The sequence below is a fragment of the Styela clava genome, chromosome 1 (genome assembly GCF_964204865.1).
Source record: "Styela clava chromosome 1, kaStyClav1.hap1.2, whole genome shotgun sequence".
Taxonomy (NCBI): domain Eukaryota; kingdom Metazoa; phylum Chordata; class Ascidiacea; order Stolidobranchia; family Styelidae; genus Styela; species Styela clava.
In genome coordinates this window covers 9,331,295-9,357,588 of record NC_135250.1, presented here as the reverse complement: position 1 = coordinate 9,357,588, position 26,294 = coordinate 9,331,295, and the positions used below count along the sequence as shown (strand labels likewise).

Sequence of the window (26,294 nt, the reverse complement as noted above, 5' to 3'; positions counted from 1 at the left end):
TCTCTTTGCCCGATGTCGCTCAGGGAATATTTTGCACATCCCATTTCAGACAACCACTAATTGCCGACCATCACCCGTTGTAACTCCACTACATTGTTCACTCTTCATTGTCTTATATTCCAACTATTATGTATTTGCCATAGAGACACTTCATAATATGCCAAAAAATGATTCAGTTGAGTTCAAATTCAGGATGTTTATCAGCAGTTATTAGAGGCTGCTAGATACTGACATGATAGTCTGATAATAAGTACTCGCGTATCTCTATTCAAAATTTTAGTCTTTGCTTTCAAGCATACAGAGTTTTGAATGAGAAGTAGAATACCACAAAAACTCATCTGATGACATATGTGGGAATCATTTGCTAGCTTCTTTCTTACACCTCGAGGTGTTATTATAACGAGTGTAAAATCTCAATGCCATTCAGATAACAGAACTTTTGTTCAAATGGAAAAACTGGCCTATTGTATTTTTTACATTGAACATGCTCCTAAAGTCTGATCAACAATGCAATGCATACCGGTAGATAGGATTCAAAATTATAAGAGCAGGATATCTTCCGTATCAAACTCACTAGAAATTCGTTTCCTCAATTCAAAAATATATGTACAGGCTTCATCAACATGACATGCTTCACATAAATTCAACACAAAACTTTTTTTAAGTGCCAAATATAGTCATCAGCTGTGGTGCATGTAACCCATTTGGTGCGTCATCCTACTTCTAAAACAAGTATGGGTTCGAGCGAACCCCCTGGATCTCAAAACTGGGTTCATGGTTTCAAATAACCTCACATGCTTTCCTTAGTATAGTAACCAAACACCAGTAATTGTGCATAATGAATATAATAGCAACAATGAAACTGTGAGCAAAGAAAAAAAAAGTTGATAAAATACGCATACACAGGACATATTCAAGGCAGATCTTCAAACACTGAAAATCACTTAACATAAAATTGCTCCATAAGACATTTGTAATTCATCATAAAATAAAAAGGCCCGATAGATGGTTTTACAAGCAAGTTAGATAGTTAACAATAAAACTGTAATTTCTGAAGTAATTTCAGCTGTTTCATTCAGAAGGGGATGATATATTAAGTATGGATTCCCACGGAAAACATATCTTACGTCTTATGATTCCATCTATAATAGGGTCACGCTGTGGAAAACTGCGCTAAAATAAAAACTTGAACCAGGCACTGTGCTGAAAAAAAAATTAAAAACTAAATTACACATTCGAACCAAGAGAAGATGATATGTGTTGCCACTTTTCATGGTAAATCAACCCTTCATTGCCCAATGTTGAAATCTAGTTATATTGTCGGTTTAGTTAAGTTTTTGTCAGAGCTGGGGTGGTTGTTTAATACATTCTTTGCCTAGTTGGGCCTCTAACTCCATATACATTGAGGTTTTTTGGTATGACCACTACCATAAGCATCAGCTCATATACAGTTTTGTGGTAGCTGGACTTAAAACTGTGTTAAGGTTTCTAATTTTGAAATATATTGATATATTAAAAAAAATATTAGGAACATAAGAACTCCTTTAAAATAAGATAATAGGATTTAGCCATTCATAGAAAAAATAATAAATTTCTGTTTAGCATGCACCGTGGAAACGAAAGAAAAGGAATATCACAGGAGTGCTAGAACTATTTCAGAACATAGAAACTGGTATAATACTCGTACACTATATCATGAATGTAAAAAACAATAACCTAGACTCTTACCATGAAATAGCAAGTTATTTGGGAGTTTTCATCAGAATATAGAATTTATTGTTTGATAAAGTTATATCTTGTTTTGTCAAACATATTTGCTGCGAACAAACAATGCCGAGAAAATAACAATATGATATAATTAAGTAATCAAGTATTTTAATAGAGGTTAGGGTTGAATTTTGTCAGGATGGAAATTTCCTAATACCGCATCGACATCCATTTTCCATCCAGATCGAACAGAACAAAGAATAAATATATTATGGTGATAAATCCGCAAGTTTTAAAGCGAGATCTAAATTAATAAGTTTTTCCGCTAAAATTTTATCAGCGTCAATGTTTTGTAGATTTTTCTTTCTCTTGTTGGTCTTTACTTTGTTTTTCTAAAAAAAATATATAATGTGTATGTATAGAGTTGACATAAGGAAAATGTATATATATATCAAAACAGTTCACTCAATTTGAAATATCTATTTCAGTGATATTTGAAAATATTTTCTATTATCAGATTTATTGTATACAAGGAAGCAATTGAATATATCGACTTTATTCAGGTTCATGTATTGCAAATTTGAAAATTACGGTGTCATTAACCCTTTCCGTGCGCACGTATACGTACCAACGACAAAACTCGCAAAACTCTTTTTTTATACAATTAGTACATTTTATTAGCAGCAATTTATTTAAAATTAACGTAAAAACAAATATGAACCAAAAATAGTTTCATGACATTCTACAAATATTTAGTAACCGTGACCAGATAATTGAAATTGGAAGATCCAAACCTTTCTAGATAATACTAAAGTGATACAGACCTTCCAATTCTTCTTCCTTAGACTCGGATCAGTCGTGAAATAACAAAGCCTTCTCTTTTTCCTTTTTTCATAATTACTGTAAAAGATAGCAAGAATATGACCAAATTTAATCACGTAACTGGAGATTCATAGTATTATGGATATGTAACAAACTATCCAAATCCGGCAATAGAGTCACATTTAGAGTTCAGATGCAAAATGCCATTTTTTGTAATATATGCAAAATTCAAAAACGCCCCCTAGTGGTATATGTCACGCACACTTTTCAAACCTTTATTTGTACTTTCCTGAACTCATATCAGTCCAATTATACCTTATAGTGCCATCTTTATTTTTCTTTGGATATTCAAAAATAGTCTCCCATTTCTTCTCAGTTGGCGTTTTAAAATTTTTGTTCAAATATATTTCTTCTATTGAAAACTTTTCTTTCTTTTCTCGTAATGGCTTCGGTAAACCCATTGGTGTGTGCCGTACCTTTATAATAAAGTGAAATAAGACAATATGTTATAAAAATTTGTATTGTTTATAAGTTTTTGGTACATTTAACAAATCACAAGTATATCAAAAAGGGTAGCCTACACCATAGGTCAGGGGTGGGCAACCTTTTTCGGCTCCCGTGCCAAAGTCGGCTAAATTCAACGATAAAATTCTCCCGCGTGCCGACCAAAATTAAGAACAATGCTCTGCTACTTTCAAAGCAAAAATACACAATAATAAACCTTTTAAATATGTACAGACATATTTAAATTGGGTTTTACATTGGGTTTATATTCTGTAACTATTAAAGGAATACACGAACTACTGGTTTCATCTTTCATGCTACTCCTATCATGAGACTTAATCAAGTTGAGTACTGAGAACAGACGAGCATATGTAGATGAAAACATGGAGAGTAACGCAGTTGCAAAGATTAGAACACACGAAAATTTTTTGGGAATGGCACCCCAATCACGTAATAGTTTGTTTTCTGCACTTCTCTCTTGTATTCCCTTCTCCAATCGCTTATATTTCTTTCGAAATCAATTCATGAGAGTAAGTTAGCAAGTAACTCTAACCAACATGAGCTGTACAACTTAATAAATCAAGCGGAAATGAAGAAAAAGGGTGTCACAGACGAACTCCATTACGTAAGAAAGTAGCCAAATGAATGCTGCGTTGTTCTCGACAAAATTTCTCGAGAGCTCACCCATTTGTTACGACATAATATATTTTTTTGTAGCCATATGTCATGAAAGGACAATATGAGTTTAAATAAAGAACGGATTGTTAACAAACGATACACAATGAATAAACGAACACCTAGTTTCATCAGTTAATTCAGAGTCTCGAACTTTTTATCTAAAGGAGAATGATCTCGTTTCTGAGGCCTCGCTCGCGTGCCGAATAAATGAGCTCGTTGGCACGCAAGCCAGGGGTTGCCCACCCCTGCCATAGGTTCTCAAAGGGCTCCATACGAAGCCCCAGGGCTCTTAGAAATCTAGGGGGGCGTTTACTCATTAAAATACTAAGTTGGCTAATTTTGTGTGACTGTCCAAAGAAGCAAGCGAAATAATAAAATTTAACAACGGTAGCGTCAAAATGTGGCAACAAGACGGTTATTCGAATATGATATTATCTATAAGTTCGAACATTTCTGTGGCAGATACCGAGGAATTAGAACCCCAATACAATGCAAATAGCTACTTCCAGATATTTGAACAATCCCTCATATTCAATGTAGAGAAAAGCTCACGATCAGTAAAGGAAGTAGATATACCAATTTCAGTTTCTACCATGGCAACTGAGGTGTTTTCAACCATTAAAATTCACGATTCACAATGCTAGAAATGAACATACTACTAATTTTTGGAAATTCTTTTGTACAGTATTACAGTATACAATCTTGCTCCATATATTCTCATTATGTATTGAGTGTCTAATATTAGTATGAAAGCAAACCAAGATAAAATACAGCATGTACAACAGTATTTCGTGTACGTGGGCATGGGAAGAATATGTGAAAAAAGACGATCAACCAATGCATTATACAGTATTAAAACAACATACTGACTCAATATAAATAGTGTTTACTTGTGTAAATATGGAAAAAATTACATAATGAAATTTCAGCTCAACATTAATGTAAGCTGTATCCTGTATGTGTAACAGAAACAAAGAAAAAGAGCGGGAAACCCTGACAAAAATTTTACACTTAGGAATAGGATATGATTTTCATAAGGAGGAGAAGAAAGTTGATGAGACGTCTTAACCACAGACTGTTGTGGTAATAATATGTTCGCCTTAAATTTTAAGTTTTGTTGTCGGAAGCAACATTAAAATTGCTAACTAACCTGCAACTTTGGTAAATTATTTATGATTCTTTTTTTTGATCTTGTTTTTCTTGTAACTGTTGGCATTTCAAAATCATCACTGGAAAGAGGAAATACATCAGATCAGATATATATAGTATAAAATAATATATCTAATCGGATAAACAGGAAAGCTATGTCATGGGGTGAACTATTGGGCACTAGACTTCTAGCGGCGTCTTCCATCTTTCAGTACTAAAAATTTAAAATCTATTGGTACATTTGTTGCAGAGAAAAATGATCGATAATAACAATGAGAATTCATTGAAACGGTCCATGGTTCCCATTTGTGTGTCCTAGAATATGATTTTTTTACACATATCAATTCGAACACTACCATGTATAAGGATCCCCTGATATCTAATGACATGCACGAAGCTATTGGGGATTGCATACCTAACATGGGTGATGATTAAAATTGATAGAAAATCTTTACTGTATTCGTTAATAATAGGGAGTGAATAAAAAATTGTCAACAAATTTTTTTCTCCGATAATAATAAAATCAAATTTTACGAACCCGTCTTGTCGCTTGGGAGTGGTCGCTTCTTCTTCTATTGATTCTGGAGATTCAACCTTATCAGTCCTGATTTTATCGTTATCTCTATTATTATCACCACTGTTAAAAATAGTTTCATATTCCGAATATTCTTGCGCAATATCCGGATCATCATTCTCAAATTCAGTGTCCGATCTCATATCTAATTTAGTGAAAAACATACTGCATATGCGAGGTTGGCTTGTAACAGAGGAAGAATGGTAATTGCTTTCAGATGCTGGGATGTTGTTATTTGAGCAATCATTATCTACCTTTTCCATTTTCAAGACTTCAGTATGAAAATGGACTTCGCAATCTTTTTCGATTTCATCAGAAGGATGAAAAATTGTTACATTTTCTATTGATGATATTTGAACAATCTCTTTTCGGTTTTCACTTAATGTACATTCCACATGATCTTCTGTGCTACATTCATCCATTTTGCTATTTTGCTTTTCAATTGTTTCTGGTGGGAACGAAACGGATAAATCTGATGCTATTTTATCATTATACAGGTTTTGTGATAGCTTCTTGGTTTCGAAATCACAATTTTGTTGTAATTCCAAATTGGATGAAAAGTTTTGTCTGCTATCTTTCCGGGATAAAATATAGCCTAAAAATTGAAAATGAATAATTTTTAATAATGACAAAGATATGTATTTGTAGGCTAGCTTCTATAAAACTAATGAATATGAAATGAGCTGAAACACTCACCATTTGAACAAGTTTCATTTAATTCAAGTGAATCTGGTACTATATCTTTTTCAGTATGTTCCTATGAAGAAGAATAAATTGGATCATGAGTAAATGGCACTGTAAATTCACCTTTACATCTACCTCTTTGAAAGCAAATTATTTCCATCTCTTTCTAGTAATTTACTTATAATTCCAATATTTCATTCAAAATGACAAATGGATATTCATTCCAAAGAATGTCAGTCAAACTTTGATTGTGATCACCAGGGATGGCCAATTCGAATAAAGTATTCGAATGTATTCGAATATCTCGTCATTCGAATATCGGAATTCACGTTCATAAGAATATCGGATATTTGTGTGACGTCACACATTTTCGACGCCGCTTTCAAGACGTTTCCCTTGAATGAAAACATTCTCGATAGAAACTTGCGCGTGATTGTTTTCATCACTCATCAGCGTAACGTGGTATTTAGGCCCGTAAACGCCTTTTCGATTGTGTTATTTTCTCTAAAGCGAAAATTTTCCACAAATTTGTTCCACGATAACGATAACATTTATTTTATTTTTGTACGCGCACGGAATTGTGAATCTGGTAAATACGTTCATTGGCGGCGAGTTTCTAAAGACAACGCAACTTTTTGATTGAAAAGCGGCAATTTAAAATACTGAAAATAAAATCGTAAACAATATAAGTTTTATCGAGGCCCGCGAAAATTTAAAAAACGCTTTTCTAGGCAGTGAAAATCGCAAAATTTCGTGTGCCTTTGGCACACCTTGTTTGGTCGGCGTTTAGAAACATATCGTCACTAATTGAGGGCGGGATTTGCTTGATTATCCATTACTTTAAATTGCCGTCGATATTTTCGTGTTAACACGATACGAGGTTTGAAACGCGACTTTTTCCCGGGTTGTGAGGTTGTATATAATATAATTAATCTAAAGTATATTCAATCAATTTTATTGTGATGAAATAAATTTTACTCTGAGATATTACAACATATTTATGAATTTTTCGAACGGTTTTATCTAAAAATAATCAGAGTGGCAGCATTTCGATCGAGCGGAGTCACTGTTAACAAGTACATCTAAATATTTGCCGAATTCGCAAAATACGGATCAAAACAATATTTAATCAAACAGTTTACCTCACGTTTTTATTTTTATGACCGCGGATTGCAATGGTATATAAGAGTGGTGAGGATTTTCTTTTGTCGACGCAACCAAAGCAAGACATTTTAAATATGCCCCTGTCGGTCATGAATTCATCACTTTGCACAACAGAAAAATATATATTCGTTGTTATATTATTTGTTGTAAAAGTAGACTCTTTTAACAGGTGGCATAATCGCGGCGATGAATTTGTATTTTTAATTCACTGCTAAACTTTATATGTATATTCATTGTATGAAATGAATTATACTCTACACTTAACAGGATTTTATATAATTATTTGAGATTTTTCCAACGGCGATAACGAGTTGGCAAGATTGCAAAAATACGTATTAAAATTAAATACATCAGGCAGTTTATCTCTTAATTTTAGGTCACAGATCGCCGTGGACCGAATAGTAATGTTTTTTTTTGACCTAAGAAGAAGCAACCGCGAGTTACGTTGGACACATCAAATTCTTATATAAAGATATTTTAGAATCTCGTAGTTGTCATGGATTGAATTTTTACGTAACAGAATGATCATTATATGCTGAAAAGACGGCTATTTTAATTAACGAGCGCGAAATCGCGGTGGGTGTTTCAGGCAGCAATGGGAATTTCCGATTTCGAAAATCCTGGCTGCGCGCTGGCAGTGGTGGTCATCTATTCTCTATTAATTTATTTCTAATTCCAAACACAACAATATGGTTCACATAAATTAATATACAAATATACTGGTAGGTAGTAAAATACCTCAGGCTTAAATAATAGAATTTTTAAAGGCATAATGGATTTTCGATTGTTGTTGGCTGTATTGCCAATAAATTTTATCACTCTCAGAAAATATACACAATTATCTGAATACAAGTAGTATTTTTGTCAATAGACTTAGAACTCCTTGGCTATCTTTTCATATGGTCATTTGTACAAAGTGAATAATTTTAATAAACTGACTGTGTCACAAGTTGCTATTATTTTTTATTGATAGCTATAAACTATCAATTACTTTGTGTACATATACTGTTGGTTTGTGGCTTTATTCTAATATTTCTATTGAAGCTTATTTCCTATTTTACTGGGTTTTATTAAACTAAAACAAAAATGTGTTATTTTCGATTTTAGAATGTATTCGGAATTCCAGATTCGAAAACATCATTTTAGAATGTATTCGGAATAGTTTAGTATTCGGAAATGGCCATCCCTGGTGATCACAACTATTTATATGCAAGAGGATTGTTTATTATTATTTTCAGAAGGTGCATGGCCCGAAATGTTTTCTCTGAATTCTATATGGTGACCACCAAATAAAAAGAATATCTTAGAAATAATTCCATGCCGTCACCATCTCACTAATTCTAACAGAGTCTGTGGCAGAGTATGGATATTGCAGGATTTACAAGCCCAATAGTTTTGTTTTGACTTACTTAGCAATAATTTCAAATCAAATTCTTAATTATCACTCAATTTAATGTGATACAATGAAAATTACCTTAAAGAAAGATTGAAGAAAAATTACCTCAAATGCGTTGTCAAGTTGAATATTATTTGTAGATATAGGTTTGCATTTATCAGTACAAGTTACAGCCGAACTCTTCTTTTTATATCTTTTGGGATTTAAATCAAATTTATTATGAAAAATATCAGTCTTATTATTTCCTTCGGTATAAAATAACGATCCGTTGATAGATCCAGAATCATTTATATGGTTGGGAATATCGTCACAGGATGCAGGCTTGTTGCTGATACCTGAAATTAATTTATCTGTGCTGTCTTTTGGTTTTATAGGTCCAGTAAAAATATTGTTACTGTCATCTGTTGTAGATCCGTCTTTCGATGATATAAAAGCGTTGCCAATTTTTTGTTTCAGTACGTCTTCGTTATTATATCCATTTGGAATGACCACACTTCTACTGTGATTAACTTTTGTGAGCTTGATTTGACATCTCTGTGAAGAGTTACGACTTGATATTTTAATGTTATTTTGCAGCTTTTTCTTGAATTTATTTTCCGACGTTAATTTCAAGGCTTTCTTTGTTGAAATAGGTGCGGTTGTTTTGTGGCTGTGTTCTAAACCATTTTGAAACAAAGAAGATGATTTTGAAACTGGTATTTTTGATTCCTTCAAATTATCTTGTTTATTGTGACCGTTTAAAAGTTGTCGTTTATTGGAATTCCAAGGTGGTTGAATAAAAGGTATATTTTTTGGTTTTGGAACGTTTCCGCTACTTCTTGGCGGTAACATCAATGAACGTCGCTTTCTTTTAATTTTCTTTTGAATAAATTTGTCAGCAACTAGTGGAGATTCGGTAAAGAGATTCATTGGATCAAAATTGCTTGAATGTAACGATTGAATTGGCATAGACAGTCGTCTCCTTTTGTGTGGCTGTGTTGATTCCGCATGCTCTTGTTCATTTGGTCGCATAATGAGTTTCGGGCTGCACTATATTAAAAAAATATCTATAATCAGTTCAGAAGCCTTTGGTACAATATGGTCAAACTAGTAAAATAATATTCATTTGCACTCAACAATTCTATGTGTCTGGATATAAAAAGCCTTAATCATGAGTATGCACTTTACAAAACTTCAGACAGAAACAAGCTATGGCTGATTGGAATATTGGAATATTGGAATTTGATTCACGCTTCAATATTTTCATGATTATTATCTCCATAAAACAAATACAGAATATTTAACTCTTTTGATCGGATCAAAGCTGCAATATAAAAACTATATTCAAAGAGACGATGGTCTAAGGCGGCAGTTCCCAAACTTTTGGTTCGTGAGGTGCCTAGTTATCAGGAAAAAAACACATGGCGCACTTACACAAAAAAACACTAACAGAAAGTAAACGACATAGAAAGGTAATATGAATTTATTGAGTCCTATAAACAGCATTACAAATAAGAAACAATAAAACATTTATCAAATATTAGTGTAAATATTCAATTATATATTAGTTATGTTTAACACAATTGTGTTAATTTTCGGGGCGCATTTGGCAAATCATTCCTTTGGGAACTGCTGGTCTAAGGGTCAAAGCGCTAGGCCTAACTATGATGACATTGCATTTTGAATTTTTATTATATCTCATGAGCATCACCTCAATCAGGGTGTAAGAAAATTCGGTAGGCAATGCAGAACCGAAAATATTCCGATCATTCCATTTATAGTAGCTCTACACCAAGCACGTTAGCTTGGGCAGTGCTTTGTTTTGAGCAAGAGTCATATAGTAAAATCTTCAATATCAAATCATTATCACAGTATTATAGCTATAGAGCCAAATACCTTCCATTATAAACACATTCTTCACTAATCCTGTTCCTACCTCATTTCCAGCTTTAACGCAACTAACCAAATCTTCTATTTCAGGATCTGGTGTGAATAGCTTTAGAGGAGTTGACAATGTATCAGGTTGGTTACTGGGTACAGATACATAATTTGAAACTCTTCTTTTCCTTTTTCGTACAGTTACGTTATAGTCAACATCATCGTGCGACGCATCCATATCTATGAACAGATAAAAAAAAACAAAAATTGAAATTTATAAATGTTGCATATGTAGAGAAAAAAAAATTTGCATGGCTTGATGTCAGAAATATACATCTTCAAGTAGACTATTTTAGAATTAAACTATTATTTGTATTTTGAATAATTCAATCAAATCAGTACATGCTGACATGTAGGTTTAATGGAAAAAATACAACAACAAAAAAGGGATTTCAGGATTTTTTGAACCATACAAAATCATCTTTTTTGTATAACACTGATTCCAGAATTAGGTAAGTAATTTCTGAATTTTTTAGGTTTTGAGGTCAAAATACAGAACTGAATAGTATGCAGGTACAGGGAATTACAGCGATACTGTAGAGTTTAAAATGTACTATTGACTGATTGAGTTGACATACTGAAGGTTATAGGTAACATACAAACCTAATTTCATTGATTGGAGCAAGCTGCTGAACTCTGATTTCCTGGATTTTGGAGTTTTGGCAACCATGGAGTTTTCACCGCTGGTACTTGTTACATCAGTTTTGTGTGCATCGTCACTAGTTTCGAACTCCTCCATCTTTGTCAACATACCATTAGCTACGGTAACCAAAAATATTACAAACTCTAGCAAGTCTTAACTTTTGTAGTGTAATGCGAAGATACAAACAAAGTCTCAAAGCGTATCATCCTACGAAAAAATTCACACAACAACAAGCACAAGTGGGCGACAAAGTTTTATTTCATCAAAACGCGGGAACTAAATCAAAATACCGAACGACCAAACTAACGAAAAAGAGTCAACACTAAAATGGCGAAACACTCACAAATATATACATATACATTATAAGTTATATATACAGAAACTAAGCTTCAAAATCACATGTAAAAGATCAAACTCATTTATTAACAAAAAGCCAACTAGAACGTGCTGCCCCCCCCCCCCCCGACCCTTTTCTAAGAACCCCCCTTCATTATATATACGCTTTGGCCCTTGATGCGTGGATCCTCACCGTCGAATAGTGGTTCACGTAAGCCATGGTCTGTGACGGCTTCCGTAGCCATCAAGTTCATGCATCTGACTATATAATTCCATATCAGGCATGCACTAATAACCGGGCGAGAGGCCGTGGTGGGCCATAATTTTTAGCTTTCCTCTTCCCCGAGATAAAATGAAAATCCGAATCCTAATCTGGGCCAATCGTCAATCACTTCAATGTGTTGTTTGCTGCTCGGGGTAAGTGGGCACGTGCATCAGCACATCTTAAACCTTTTTTTCAGATTTTGCGCACTTTTCTGATTTTCCGTATATTTGTTTGTTTTGCCATGTATTGCTTCATTGTTTTTTGTAACGAAAAGTTAGGATAAACTTACTAAACGGACTTTATATGTGACATGATGTTCTAGTCGAAAACAATAACTTCACTTTCTCTCTATTTGGCACAGGAAATCAGAAGTGAGGCCATGGCGAATATATTTGTATACCCCGATATATTAAAAAAGTGTTATAAGGTCATGTAATTTAGAAAATTTTAACTGATTAGGACATAAAGAATCAATTATTGATTTTTTTTATATATATTAGGACTTGTCGAATAACATGACACATTAGTATGTGTTGTATGTTTGCTTCATTTGCTAGAAGTTGACAAGTTTACCCTCGAAGATTCTGCTGTTACTGTGAATCAGTATTGATTATTTAAATATAATAATTATATTTCATATTTGAAGTCCAATCCACTGTCCTTCATGTTTTCTTCATACAAATTATCAAAAGCTTCATTTTCGTTCAAAGTAAAATGATTTTTCCAATCTCCTACTTTTCCCTTGCGCATAAACTTTGCATTTTTGAATCCAGAACCTCTATCAGTCAAGTGCGAATAGTTGGTGCTTTTGTTTTTACTCATGCTTTCAAACGTACAATGTTCAGCTATGACGTCGATTTGCTTGTCAGTTAAGTTCTTTCCCAGAAATTTTGAGATTGAAATAATTTGTCCTCTGAGATCTTTTGTTAAGTCTTCATAGGTTGTGAAATAAATCCAGCTCTTGTTTTCTTGAAATTTCTGAAACATGTGCTTGAAATTAAATTGTGGCTAAGTAGCATAGAAAAACGGACAAAAGAGCTTTCTGATAGACTGGATTGAATTAAATTGTTATTATAGATGAGGTGAGGCGGTTGACATTACCACGGCTTGTTATATTGCTTGGTTTTAGACGTAGCATTTTCAACTCCCTAAATAAACACATATTCTTAGTTATATTTGTACTTTCCAATATTCCTTCACGTGTGAAAACCAGCTTCCATAAATTATTTCTCCGGAACAATATGAGGCTAAAAATGTGCTCCAATTTCCAGGATGAGGGACAGCTGCGTTTATTATACCAAAATAATACAGCGAAACACAAACATCTTTGGGATTCCTTGCAACATAAATGACTTTACATTTTCCCGTTTGAAATGCTTCTGGCAACGTTTCAAATGGCAAATGCGTCTTAATTAGTCTGAAAATTTAAGAAAGAAAGAGCATTGTTCATCAACGTTTACTGCTTAGATGTATAAAAAGATGTATACCACAGGGATGCCGAACCACTGGCCCGTGGGCAGGAGAGTTGCAACTATTTCTGCCGCCCGGAGCGCGTTCCTGATAATGATGCCTCTTTATACCTAACTTTTAAAATAATTCGGTGGATAAACAAATTATAGATGTTGGTATACATTAGAATGAATAAATTAACGACCAATTAGGAGTGAAATATTTGTATTATTAACAAGAGAGCGATGCTCAAATAGATGAGCACGAAATCCAAAACCTCTCGCAAACTTCACTGGAGAAGCATTAGTTTAGTTGCAATATTCAAAAATTAGTCCCGGAAAATCGACGATAAACTAGACTAAAAGATGCTATCAGTATGTGTAAGCGGCATGTGGTTGAATACAGTTATGAAAAATGATGATTTTGAAAAGGTAAACCAGTAAAGCTAAGCGCCAACTCCCCAAAACGCTCTTAAAAAAGGTCAAACATTTTGCAATAGTAAAGTATAGGAAGAATTTGCAGGTGTCAGGGCAACATTTATTTACTTTACGTATACGAGTTACAATCATAGAGATATACTCAGTTCAGTGGTTACAACCAACATTGCGGTTTTAATCGTTTATGACATAACAATGCAATTGGATTTGGAAATATAATAGAAACGCATAATGATTAGGATAGGCCATACCTTTGCTTATTTTTTGGCCACTTCTTCAACACTTGTATCCCGAGAGCACTGTTGTTCCTTAGCGATGCCATCTCCAAAAATGGAGAACGATTTAGAAGTGAGCATTTCTGTGCATCCACAGTATCTGCGTTGTTGCAAATCAGCCAAGTAATTTCTTGAATCCATGTTGTACCTAAAACATTCAGATTAATTTTGACGGCAGGCGGTCAGATCATTACAACATAGACTACCCTTCGTTCGAATAAACTACTTTTTGCCCGTAATAAATATGGTAGGGTAACGCGCGAATTCTAAATTTATCTATTGATATACTGCCGTTTAATTGTTTGCACAGCATGGTCCGTGGTGGTCGTCGAATTTGAAGGGGAAAATAGATCTCAAACAAAAACAGGTCGTACAAATGCTCTTTATCTGCGGATCATTATTACGACAAAAATATATGTTCTGTGATTACCAGATTTTGGAAACGACGAAACAATGATATCGTCATTCTTGTAGTCAAGAGTCAAAGCTTCTTTTGCAGCAACGGCCCATTCTCGACTGGGAAGCAGCAATTCAAACCCATTGTCATAGATCATTCTGTAAACTTTCTTTGGCCGTATGATATCACTTTTATTAAAATTGCTCAGCAATTGAACAATTGACGGTCTGAGATAAAGTTTGGCTTCTGAAATAAATACCGGAAAAACTTAGATATATTAGGTATTAGGCTATTCTTATGATTGCTAATATATTTACATTATAAATTTTTTCTTTGTACTAGAAATTGATGAATATTCGACCAAAAGGGGTGATAATTTCTACGCTGTTAAACTACTCTATATTGTGTGGTATTCTGTAGTACAGGAGTGGCCAACCTATGGCGCATGCGCCAAATGTGGCGCATTGCATGATTAGAGGTGGCGCATTGCATCTTTAACCCTTTTCATGCCAAAATTGTTAATTGCACTTGGCTTCTCCACGCCAAGCCGTTTTTTTGCGATTTACATGGTGACTTTTGATTGTACCTAAAATCTATTCTCCTTACTCCACGTCGCCTACTTACGGCTTGTTGGAATTCGAAACAACAGGCGATTATCGACGTTAGCTTTTGGACGGACTTTATGACATTCATTCTAGACTTTTAGCAAAAATTAGTAAAATTTACTATTTTTCCCCTACTGAAGTAAAAAGTTCAGAACTTCTGGAAAAATAGAAAATCGTCATTTATCAGCTTGAAACATGGATTTTCCATTGCCCAGACTTCCCAAATATCTCCCAATAACCATTGAACAACCAGTTGAATTGCCCAAGCCTAAAAAATTTATTATAAATCAACCCACAACATGCTGAAAATGACCCCTAAATACCACCTTTTTTATCCAAACTTCAAATGACCGTTGTCAACAAAAGCGAAGCGTAAAATCGCTTGCTGTGACGCAAGTACTAATCTCGAAGAAGCCTGGAGTAAAATCACGCGACGCTAGGCCAAACAGCTGATTAGCAAAGGCCAATTAGAATCGAGGGTAGATGGATTTCCATTTTCACTTAGTGAACTAACCATAATGAAGATGCCAAGCAATATACAATTGGAACTAATTGACTTGAAAACTCATCCATCATTGAAACTTAAATTTGATGAGCTTTCTTCAGTCCCAAGTGCATCTGACATGATCAAGTTCTGGCAATTTGTTACCCCGTGAAAATTTTCCAGAACTGAGAAAATTTGCCCAGGGTTTTATATGTCGTTTCGGAACGACATATAGATGTGAACAAACATTTTCTGCCATGAAACTAATTAAAAGCAAAGCGAGGTCAAGACTTACAGATTTAAATTTGAAGAATGCACTGCTCCTCTCAGTAACAAACTTAACTCCAAGAATAAAAAACCTGGCGAGGGTAAAACAGCAGCAAAAGTCTCATAAAGGCGGTACTTAAATAAAATTGATCAGTTTTATTTATTATACTTCCTTGCCTAATTTCTATTCATGTGAAGTTGTAAATTGTAAAAACTACATATACGTGTGTATATATGTGTGTGTATTATAAATTTATATAATTTCAACAAGAAGCGGACATTAGGCGTGGGAATACAAGAGATTTCGCATCTGAAACATTATGTTTAAAACGTGGCGCATGGTATGTGAAAGGTTGGCCACCCCTGCTGTAGTAGGACTACAGCATTCAATAGTATAGAAATGTCTTGGCGGCAGTAGTTCATCTTGTAAACGTAATATGATGTATAAAATCAGTTTTGCACAAAAACATGTTCAAAGAATACAGGATGCATAAAACCCAGTACTTACCAAATTCCATTCTATCAATTTCTTCCATTGAATTTAACAGGTAATCTATATAAAGAAGAATTGCGGCTACAATACCCGCTATAGCGGTCCATATTACATACATCATATTGATTTACAAACTAAATCTGAAGCAAATTTATATTAGCATTTGGGTTCTTTTTTAAAAATTTGTCGCTAGATACACTCTAGTTTCTTGAATATTCCACATTTAGGACAAAAGTCCTAAAATTCCCTCCCAGGTTCTTCCTTGGGTGTACGCACAACGGAGAACCTGCCAAACATTGATGCCCTGGTATGTTGCTGACTGCTTGACCTGACTTTCTGTCGCAATATTCACATGCATTTGTATACCATAGTATAAACTATAAAGAATCGAACAATTTGCCAAGCAACTGGCAAAGATTCATCTTTTCTTATTGACAGACTTTTCCAATGTCAGCCGAAGCTATAACAAGTGAATACATTAGGTTTAAGTTTGCCTAAATTGTTCGAATAGTTTGGCGATTCAACATTACGGCACGTGGTTAATGATTTACCATACTAACTATGTTTCTTGCAAATGTACAAATAATGTCTGGCTGTCATTTAAAAAATATCAAAGCGGAGTGATCTATAATCTGTTATCAATCGCTAGTGTGCGAAAATAGCATTTATTCAACACACTTGATGAAATCAAATCAAACGGTTAACAGAAATGTCCTACTTTGGAAACAAAAAGAAAGGTACTAAAGAAAATTATAACTGCTAAATAAATATCTCACTAAGCAAATTTGTGGTCGCATGACCGCATGAAAGTCTCTTTGCAGTACCACACACTTCACCGATTGACAGTTTGCCGGTATTTAGATCTATGAAACAAACATGGTCTTTGTCTGTAGAACGGCGTTGGAAGTCGGGAGATTTCATTCTAGGTTAAACTCTGAGGTGGTTGTTTAAACCTTCGTGCATATATCGCCGGATGAGAACAGAACAGGCCTAAGTCACAATTTTAAGTTTTGAGAAAAACGCAAACAACAATTTTGAATTTCGTTAATTTTCAACTTCTAGATCTGAGCTGATTTCTGATCTGAACACCTAAGCTGACACTTGTTATATCAGTTCTGTGGGCATCGTCACTAGTTTCGAACTTCTGTATTTTTGTCCACATACCATAAGCTAACCGAAAATATTACAAACTCTAGCAAGTCTCAACTTTTGTAGAAGAACGCGCAGATAAAAACAAAGTTTGAGAGAATCGCAAGACTCGAAAGATCACACGACAATAAGCGCAAGTGGGCGGCAAAGTTTTATTTTATCAAAACGCGGGAACCAAATCAAAATACAAAACGACCAAACTAACGAAAAGAGTCAGCACTAAAATGGCGAAACACTTATAAATATATACACATACATTGTAAGCTATATATACGAAATATACATTATAAATTGAAGGTCAGGTAAAAATGAAATGTTTGTATTGTAGATTATATCATCAAACTAAGCTTCAAAATCACATGTATAAGATCAAACTCATTCATTAACAAAAAGCCAACTAGAACGTGATGCCCCTCCAACCCTTTTCTAGAAACGCCCCTGATTGCTTGGATCCTCGCCGTCATAGCGTGGCCATCAAGTTCATGCATCTGACTATATAATTCCATATCCGGCATGGACCAGTAACCGGGCCGTGGTGGGCCATAATGATTAGCCGTGTTATTGGCTTTCCTATACCCCGAGATAAATAGGAAAATCATAATCTGGGCCAATCGCCAGATCGGTATGGGTTTGTTTCGTCTGCAATCGTTGTATATGTATGGACTGGCATGACGAAGGAAATCGCAACCGGAGAGCGTTTCGTGAACTACCCATCTCCATTCACCGCGGGAGTCGGGCCCACATATTCACAGATAGGGTGACTAACTATAGTTTTCTCGAAACGTCCAGTGCAACATCTGAGACAAATTTACACCCGAATTATCTTTCGTGAATCTTTTTTAAATTTATTTCAATGTGTTATTCGCTGTTTGGGGTAAGTGGGAACGTGCATCAGCACATCTTAAATCTTTTTCAGATTTTGTCCACTTTCCCGATTTTCCTATATTTGTTTGTTTTGCCATGTATTGCTTCATTGTTTTGTTGTAACGGTAAATTGAAATCAACTTAGTTACTTGCTATACTGACTTTATATTTGACATAATGTTCTGGTTGAAAACAATAATCTAACTTTCTCTCTATCTCGTTTTTCATGTATATTTTCAATTTAACTATTTTCTCCTAACTGACTTCCTCAATTCGACTTACATTTTCCAAATTGTGTTCATTCAAAAAAAAAAAAACGTTTGAATACTGTTTATTTGACGTCGCCTGCTGCTGTATACAGCAATCTAGATGTCGCTGACACGTTAACTTTATAGTTTATTCGCGGCTCCTCGTGTATTACAGTCGAATTATTGTACGTCTGTTATTATTTTCTCTTTCTTTTGTTTTTTTTTACTCTTTATTTGTACAATATTTCATGCACGACGGAAATAAATATCTGAATCTAGTACAGAAAATCAGAAGTGTGATAAAGAGGTGAGGCCATGGCGAATATATTTGTATACCCCGATATATTGAAAATCACTAAGTGTTATAAGGTCGTGTAATTTAGAAAATTTTAACTGATTGAAAACACAGAGAATCAATTTTTTTCATATATTCAATTATTCTCATATATATATATAAAATAGGAATTGTCGAATACCATGAAATCAGTATGTGTGGTACGTTTGCTTCATTTGGTAGCAGTCGACAAGTTTATCCTGTAAGATCTTGATGTTACATTATTGATTACATGGGTATAATAATTATAATTCGAATTTGAAGTCCAATCCATTGTCCCTCATGTTTTCTTCATACAAATTATCAAATGCTTCATTTTGGTTTAAAGTGAAATAATTTTTCCAATCTCCTACTTTTCCCTTGCGCATAAACTTTGCATTTTTGAATCCAGGACCTCTATCAGTCAAGTGCGAATAGTTGGTGCTTTTGTTCTTACTCATGCTTTCAAACGTACAATGTTTAGCTATGACGTCGATTTGTGGGTCTGTTAAGTTCTTTTCCAGAAATTTTGAGATTGAAATAATTTGTCCTCTGAGATCTTTTGTTAAATCTTCATACGTTGTGAAATAAATCCAGCTCTTGTTTTCCTGGATTTTCTGAAACATGTGCTTGAAATTAATTGTGGCTAAGTAGCATAGAAAACAATTTATAACGGACCAAAAGGCTTGAACGTTGGCGGAATCCCGATAAACTAAATCGAATTAAATTGCAATTATAGATGACAAAATATAAAACAATAAATCTCACAACTAAAAAATAATTTTTCGTTCCTAGCGTTTCAAAAAAGTAAATTCAGTAAAAGTGCGGCGGTTAACATTACCATTACAATAGCTTTTTATATTGGTTGGTTTCGGAAAACGTAAGATCCAATTCATTTCCCACTCTCTAGTAAAAACACAGATTTTTAGTAATATTTATACTTTCCAATATTCTTTCACGTGTGAAAACCAGCTTCCATAAATTATTTCTCCGGAACAATATGAATCTAAAAATGTGCTCCAATTACCAGGATGAGGGACAGCTGCATTTATTATACCAAAATAATACAGCGAAACACAAACATCTTTGGGATTCCTTGCAATATAAATTACTTTACATTTTCCAGCTTGAAATGCTACTGGCAACGTTTCAAATGGCAAATGCGTCTTGATTAGTCTGAAAAGGCAAGAAAGAAAGAGCATTGTTCATTTAACGTTTACTGCCTTTCTGCCATGTAGAAAGATGTATGTATATCAGAGAACCGATCCATGGACCTTTCCCCGAGCATCGACCTCCTTGTTTGCATCGGGACATTGGCCAATCAGCAAGATGCAAAAGAGTGACGTAACAATGCTCCCTTTTCGCATCCGCTCAGACACTTTTCTCACTCAGACAGATTTTCAAGCGTGGTCGTAAACATTACCTCGTTTTCGCGTTTTTGAACTCTATTCGTTAGTTTTCAGTTGTGTTTCGGAAACGTAAATATAAATCAGAAAATTCAGTGATCAATCTGTCTTCCTATGAGTTTTAATTTAATTGCAGTAATAAAAAATTAGTGTAGAAATAGCTGTGATAGACTTAAGTGTAGTCATCAATGCTCTGACAACGTTGCTGTTTCAATCGTTTATGACATAACAATGCAATTAATTTGAAAATATTATAGGAACGCGTACCGATTAGAATGGACCATTTCCCGACCTTTGACCCCCGAAAAATTCTTCTTAAACTTTACCATTGCAAAATTTTCGAGTCTATTTCAAATGTGCTTTTGCGAGTTGGCGCCTGTAAAATGGGGTATGTGTTTCGAACCATAATTATGATTTATCGCATACAACCAATTTTATTACTGAAATTAAATTAAAACTCCTAGGAAGACATAGTGATATTTGAATTATCTGATTTATATTTAAGTTTCCGAAACACAACTGAAAACTAACGAATAGAGTTCAAAAACGCGAAAACGAGGTAATGTTTACGACCACGCTTGGAAATCTGTCTGAGTGAGAAAAGTGTCTGAGCCGATGCGAAAAGGGAGCATTGTTACGTCACTTTTTGCATCTTGCTGATAGGCTAATGTCACGAAGTAAACAGGGAAGTCGATGCTCGGGGAAAGGTCCATAGGTCTTACATAGTACCTTTGCTTATTTTTTGGCCACTTTTCCAATACTTTTATCCCGAGAGCACTGTTGTTGCTTAGCGATGCCATCTCCAAAAATGGAAAGCGATTTTGGAGAGGGCATTTCTTCGCAGCCACAGTATCTGAGTTGTTGCAAATCAGCCAGGTAATTTCTTGAATCCAAGTTGTACCTGAAACATTCGGATCAATTTTATCGACAGGCCGTTGGGCTGACTGGACTACTGTGACTGATAGAACAAAACCCCTTACTCTCTCAATTCGACAATATTCAAACAAAAAGGCCTACAACATAGAATACCTGCGCTCAACTGGGCCTACTCTTCGCTGGTAATAAATGGGATAGGGCAACTCGTTGAATTCTAAATTTATTCATTGCTATATCCGTTCATCCGTGGATCATTTTTGGGACAAAATGATATGTTCTGTGCTTACCAGATTTTGGAAACGACGAAACAATGATATCGTCACTCTGATAGTCAAGAGTTAAAGCTTCTTTTGCAGAAACGGCCCATTCTCGTCTAGGCAGCAGCAATTCGAACCCATTGTCATAGGTCACCCTGTAAACTTTCTTCGGCCGCATGATGTCACTTTTATTAAGATTGCTCAGCAATTGAACAATTGACGGTCTGAGATAAAGTTTGCCTTCTGAAATAAATACCGGAAAAACTTATTATATATTAGGTATTAGACTATTCTTATGATTGCTAATATATTTACTTTATAAATTTATTTTTTTGTACCAGAAACTTGCACCCCGATTAATATTAGATCAAAAGAGGTGAAAATATGTACGTTATTGAGCTAGTATCTATATTGTATGGTAGTATCTATCTTATCAGCAATAGTTCGTCATGGAAACGTGATATTATATATAAATCAGTTTTGCACAAAAACATGTTGAAAAAGCAGAATGCACAAATTCCGGTACTTACCAAATTCCATTCTATCAATTTCTTTCATTGAATTCAACAGATAGTCTATATAAAGAAGAATTGCAGCTAGAACACCCGCAATAGCGGTCCATATTACATACATCATATTGATTCACAAACTAAATTGGAAGCACATTAATATATATGAACATAATACTACCAGCTTTTGCAAAAATATATATGATTTTGAATTCTCCTGTTCTCCTTTACAAAGTGACATTATCGTGATAATAATTATCAAATTTCTGCTAACGGTCTACTTTTTGTGTCCAACTAAGAACCTGTGATGTCCATGGCCTGGTGTTATTCCATTCCTTGTGTTTCCTGTTCTGGCCGCTTGACCTGCTTTTACTGACTTTCGCTCTCAACAATTCTATTTACATACCATTGCATAGAGAATCGGATAATTTGCCAAGCAACAAGCAAAGATTCTTTTTTTCTCACTGACATACGTTTTCAATCTCAACTGAACCCATAACAAATTAGTTTTAAACCTGGTTTGCAACGCAATCATTTGAGTTTTCCTAAATCGTTCGGATGGTTTGGCGATTCAACATTACGGCATGTGGTTAATGATTTACCATGCTCTTTATGTTGCTTACAAATGTCCATATAATGTTTGGTTGTCATTGAAAAATATCGAAGCATCAGGCGGGGTGATCATTTATTTACCTGTTGTCAATTGCTAGTGTGAGAAATAGCAATTTCACGGTGAATGTATTCAACTCAACACACTTGGATCCAGTGATGAGCTGTAGCCGGAACGCACCGGAACGGCGTTCCGGTTGTTGGACATTTTATTGCATTTGCGCTCCTGTTATTGAAATAAAATTATGTCATGGAAAGTTTAGTTTCTCTGGTAAACTTGGTTATTTACTTACGCTTTGTTACGTAATAATTCTTTTTACATTGCGGCAAACAATTAGTTAGTACAGCAGTTAGTCGTTGGTACGTACAGCATTAACATGTAGTGGATTTTCGCCGACCTTTGACCCCGTGAAAATTTGTCCTGTTACATTCTAATAATAACATTTGTATTGAATTGGTATGAATATTCTTCGAATAAGGAATTCATATTTCATTGTAGTTCTCCGGCTCTATCTTGGGACAGACAAATATTTCTGGCAGCATCCGCGTGGTGTTGAATGTAAATATACATTGCATACGCGAATTAGGTGCGTTCCGGTTGTAACGATTTTTTCAGCTCATCACTGCTCGGATGGCACATCAAGCGACGGTTATCAATAATGTCTCATTTTGGGAACAAAAGTAAAAGTACTAAATAAATATTCCACTGAGTAAATTTGACGTCGCATGACCAGATAAATGTCTTTCTGCAGCACCATACACTTGATTGACAATGTGCCGGTATTTAGTATCATGAAACAAACACAGTGTTTGTCTGTAAAACGAGGGCGTCTATGAGAACGGCGTTGAAAGTATGGCAAGGCTATGAAGTAGTTGTTTGGCTTTCGTCCACATATATGTGAGCGGAATCTCCTGTTTATTATATTATAATATGTCAAGTGATTCATGTGAAATAGAAAAAAAATTAATCGCCTGTATACTGTGAGTTAGTGACAACTCTCGTACTATTTACATTCTTGAATAAACTATTATTACTCGCGGAAAACTTATTACAGGTTCAACGCAAACTATTTTTACACACGTTGTATTATATTTTGTTTGATTCAACGCGCGTCGCAAAATATTTCCGCTATTTCGAGTGTAACTGTGTTCGCTTACAAAATGTGGCTTTGTTCTTTTGTTTAGAACAATTTTCCTAACATATTATTCAATATAATATGACAAATGGTATACTATAAGCATAAGTATAGTTGGATACATGAGCTCCTATGTCTTCTATGTTTTATCAAAACCCTATATTAAAAAAAGAAGTATTAGGGTATTCTGATATGTTCTTAATCCTATATGCTGAATTAGCTTTACCCACTAAAGTAAAAATGGCGTAGGACACGAGTGATAATCTCATAACAGAAGAAGGGAAGAGAAATTGTTTACTACAACATAAAACATATGTAGCGTCATGACCATGAGCTGATCGATATCATGTTTTCCGTATTAGGAAGTGTTTGACACGACACGGAAGTGAAGTCGATCTGCATGCAAGATAATTTATATTTAATGCTTAGCACACAGTCAAAATATTTCCTGCATAATACTTCATTCTTTTGAACATTGAACTTAATTTAGACGTTAAAGGAAATGGCGCGCTGTGAGTTCATATTTCCCATTTTCATCCATCATTTAGAGGAAATCACACCCGATACAAGTCGCTGCTTATACCGTATTTAGGCCGGTACACTCGACAATGTGCTAAGGTTTTCTGTATATGCCAATGTGGATGGTTGAATTATTTTACCATTTTCAAAAACTTGCAGAATTACCGTGAAAGCATTGCTTCACGCAAAATATGTATAGACTGAACTAGGCTGGCAGCATTTGGGAAGAAAACGTTAAATGTGCTGTACACATTACGATTTTCTATTCGTGTTGTTTCGGTCTAGATTCAAAAAACAGAGTAAAATTACTTTTTACCTTCCAAACCTTGGATATATATATTTTAGGTCATCTTGTATATATATATATATCACCAAATCTACACGAATTCTGAAGAATGACGGGAACTTCACAAACACTCTTGAAACGTGCACTTGTTTTTATCTTTGTGATGTTGTGGATGGCTGTAGCTGTTGAATGTAAGTGGGGCAAACTCTTTTAACATAGCTTAAACAATTTAATTTATTTGTTTGTATTTGAAATTTTTGCCCAAGGAAGGTATGAAAACACATCTAGCTGAGATTTCACTTTCATGAATTTGGTAATATCGATATAGGCCTAACATGCTAAATATGTGAAAAATACTTTTAATTATGATTTGACATCCAGAAAAAGGACTGGTTTTGGGAAATGAGACATTCATTAACAAATTTATAATCTAGTATTTTCTCATTCATGCAACAATTTTTATTTTTTACGGCGGTAAAACCAACAATGATATTTTTCATTTACAGCTATTTGGGGACGTCGTGTTAAAACGTACAGATCGTCTTCAATCTACTTGTAAAGACCGGAAAAGAAAGATGCCAATATAAACTGACATTCACTTTTTCTTTTAACATTAAGAAATGCCTGATAAAAATCGTAGAAACATTCCTGCACCAACTCATACTAAAGTTTGTCCAAACTTACAATCATGTCATTATCATATAATTTGCAATCTATATTGCGTCTAAATTGCTAATTGAAATAAATGCTTTCTTATTGTGAATTGTTTCAAATATTTGTTTAGAAATGATTTTTAATATCTTCAGAAAATGTCTAAATTAGTTAGCAAGAGAAATTAAAAACATAAACATACTGATTATTTCATCAGGTTAGGTTAGGGTTAGGCGATAATTTCTTTCCAATTTTCCTTATTTTAGTCCTATTATCAGTTCGAAGACTAGCCAAGAGCCTCCCGTAGTATTTATACCTAAAATTATGGCCTAACCCTAACCTATACACATATTACATTCCGATGTCCGCCATCTTGGTTCGCATACTTCGGGAGCCCCAAGTCATGTAATGCTAACCAGTTCGCTGATCTCATAAAATTCCGTGAGACGGTTCTATAGAACCGGAGCTAACCGACTGAATCCCACTACTGCTGATAGCACAGTAGCAGGGGCCAACAACCTATTGAAAGCATTGATATATTGCCATAACACCTTTTAATTAAATTAGGGATATGAGTTTCTTATTTAGGATACCCGATGACAACAAGTAAACGGCAGAGAATGTATTTTTTTCAAAAAAGCCACCTGTAATATTTTACTTGCTTAGAGTTTAGGAAGTTATTTGTCAGAATTCTTCTCTCATATGACCGAGTCCGAAGGTATTGTTTATTCGTAAACTAAGTTTTCAGGTCCAGTAAGTTTAGCCTTTGCATTTACGAAATGTTATACATTTGGCATAATCAATTGTTACGAGTTTTACACTAAAAACTGGTGAATTTGGTGCATTATCGAAGACATGGTCTAAAACAGTGGGTGGTGGCCCCCAGTGGTGTCGCGTGAAGATTTCTTGGGGTAGCCCACATTCCGCTGAACCCGCAACCTGTCACTAGCATTTCAAAGCTGGAAAGTGAAATTTGTGCTAGTCGGGTAGTGGTTCGACCTTGTTCGTATCTAGCTCCTGTATGCAGATATATATAGTGGTTTGGGAATTGGCATCGGGCATGTCTGGGTTTGATGATGCTGTATGAAACTTTTTATCAGGTAGCTATGTTCAAATTTTCGTATTTATATATATATCATGGACCCACCACACAAAAAATGCACCTGCTGCCTATTTGCAATCTATTTTTCAAAGGAGAAACGTTTCCCCATTTCTCGTACCATTG

General features: G+C 34.7%; 3 protein-coding genes and 1 long non-coding RNA gene across 6 annotated transcripts; 1 reads left to right on the top strand and 3 right to left on the bottom strand.

Annotated features, from left to right (window-relative positions):
• Window positions 1-829: 829 nt before the first annotated feature.
• Window positions 830-11,463, bottom strand: LOC120344667 (uncharacterized). The gene is made up of 9 exons (XM_039413967.2): window positions 11,199-11,463; window positions 10,594-10,775; window positions 8,784-9,707; window positions 6,131-6,191; window positions 5,399-6,029; window positions 4,862-4,940; window positions 2,845-3,005; window positions 2,532-2,607; window positions 830-2,099 (listed from the first exon to the last, which is right to left on the bottom strand). Exons 1-9 carry the CDS (start codon window positions 11,344-11,346, stop codon window positions 1,977-1,979), a joined length of 2,385 nt encoding a protein of 794 aa, XP_039269901.2. The 5' UTR covers window positions 11,347-11,463; the 3' UTR covers window positions 830-1,976.
• A 298-nt stretch (window positions 11,464-11,761) lies between these two features.
• On the bottom strand, window positions 11,762-16,391 carry LOC120346692 (sulfotransferase 1B1-like). Its single transcript, XM_039416499.2, has 5 exons — window positions 16,262-16,391; window positions 14,431-14,643; window positions 13,977-14,148; window positions 13,022-13,256; window positions 11,762-12,817 (listed from the first exon to the last, which is right to left on the bottom strand). Exons 1-5 carry the CDS (start codon window positions 16,365-16,367, stop codon window positions 12,467-12,469), a joined length of 1,077 nt encoding a protein of 358 aa, XP_039272433.2. The 5' UTR covers window positions 16,368-16,391; the 3' UTR covers window positions 11,762-12,466.
• Window positions 16,392-18,740: 2,349 nt separating this feature from the next.
• LOC120346673 (sulfotransferase 1B1-like) lies at window positions 18,741-22,698 on the bottom strand. Of its 3 annotated transcripts, XM_078115694.1 has the most exons (6): window positions 22,562-22,698; window positions 21,890-21,934; window positions 21,390-21,602; window positions 20,956-21,127; window positions 19,762-19,996; window positions 18,741-19,437 (listed from the first exon to the last, which is right to left on the bottom strand). In XM_078115694.1, the coding sequence occupies exons 2-6, from the start codon at window positions 21,915-21,917 to the stop codon at window positions 19,087-19,089; spliced, it is 999 nt and encodes a 332-aa protein (XP_077971820.1). In that variant the 5' UTR covers window positions 21,918-21,934; window positions 22,562-22,698; the 3' UTR covers window positions 18,741-19,086. The 3 variants fall into 3 exon arrangements, with proteins under 3 accessions (XP_077971820.1, XP_077971824.1, XP_077971817.1); XM_078115698.1 differs by lacking the exon at window positions 21,890-21,934; XM_078115691.1 differs by lacking the exon at window positions 22,562-22,698 and having other exon boundaries at window positions 18,744-19,437; window positions 21,890-22,250.
• Window positions 22,699-24,170: 1,472 nt separating this feature from the next.
• On the top strand, window positions 24,171-25,181 carry LOC120344319 (uncharacterized). Its single transcript, XR_005569704.2, has 2 exons — window positions 24,171-24,609; window positions 24,925-25,181. It is a non-coding gene; the product is annotated as an uncharacterized LOC120344319 (long non-coding RNA).
• Window positions 25,182-26,294: the final 1,113 nt, after the last annotated feature.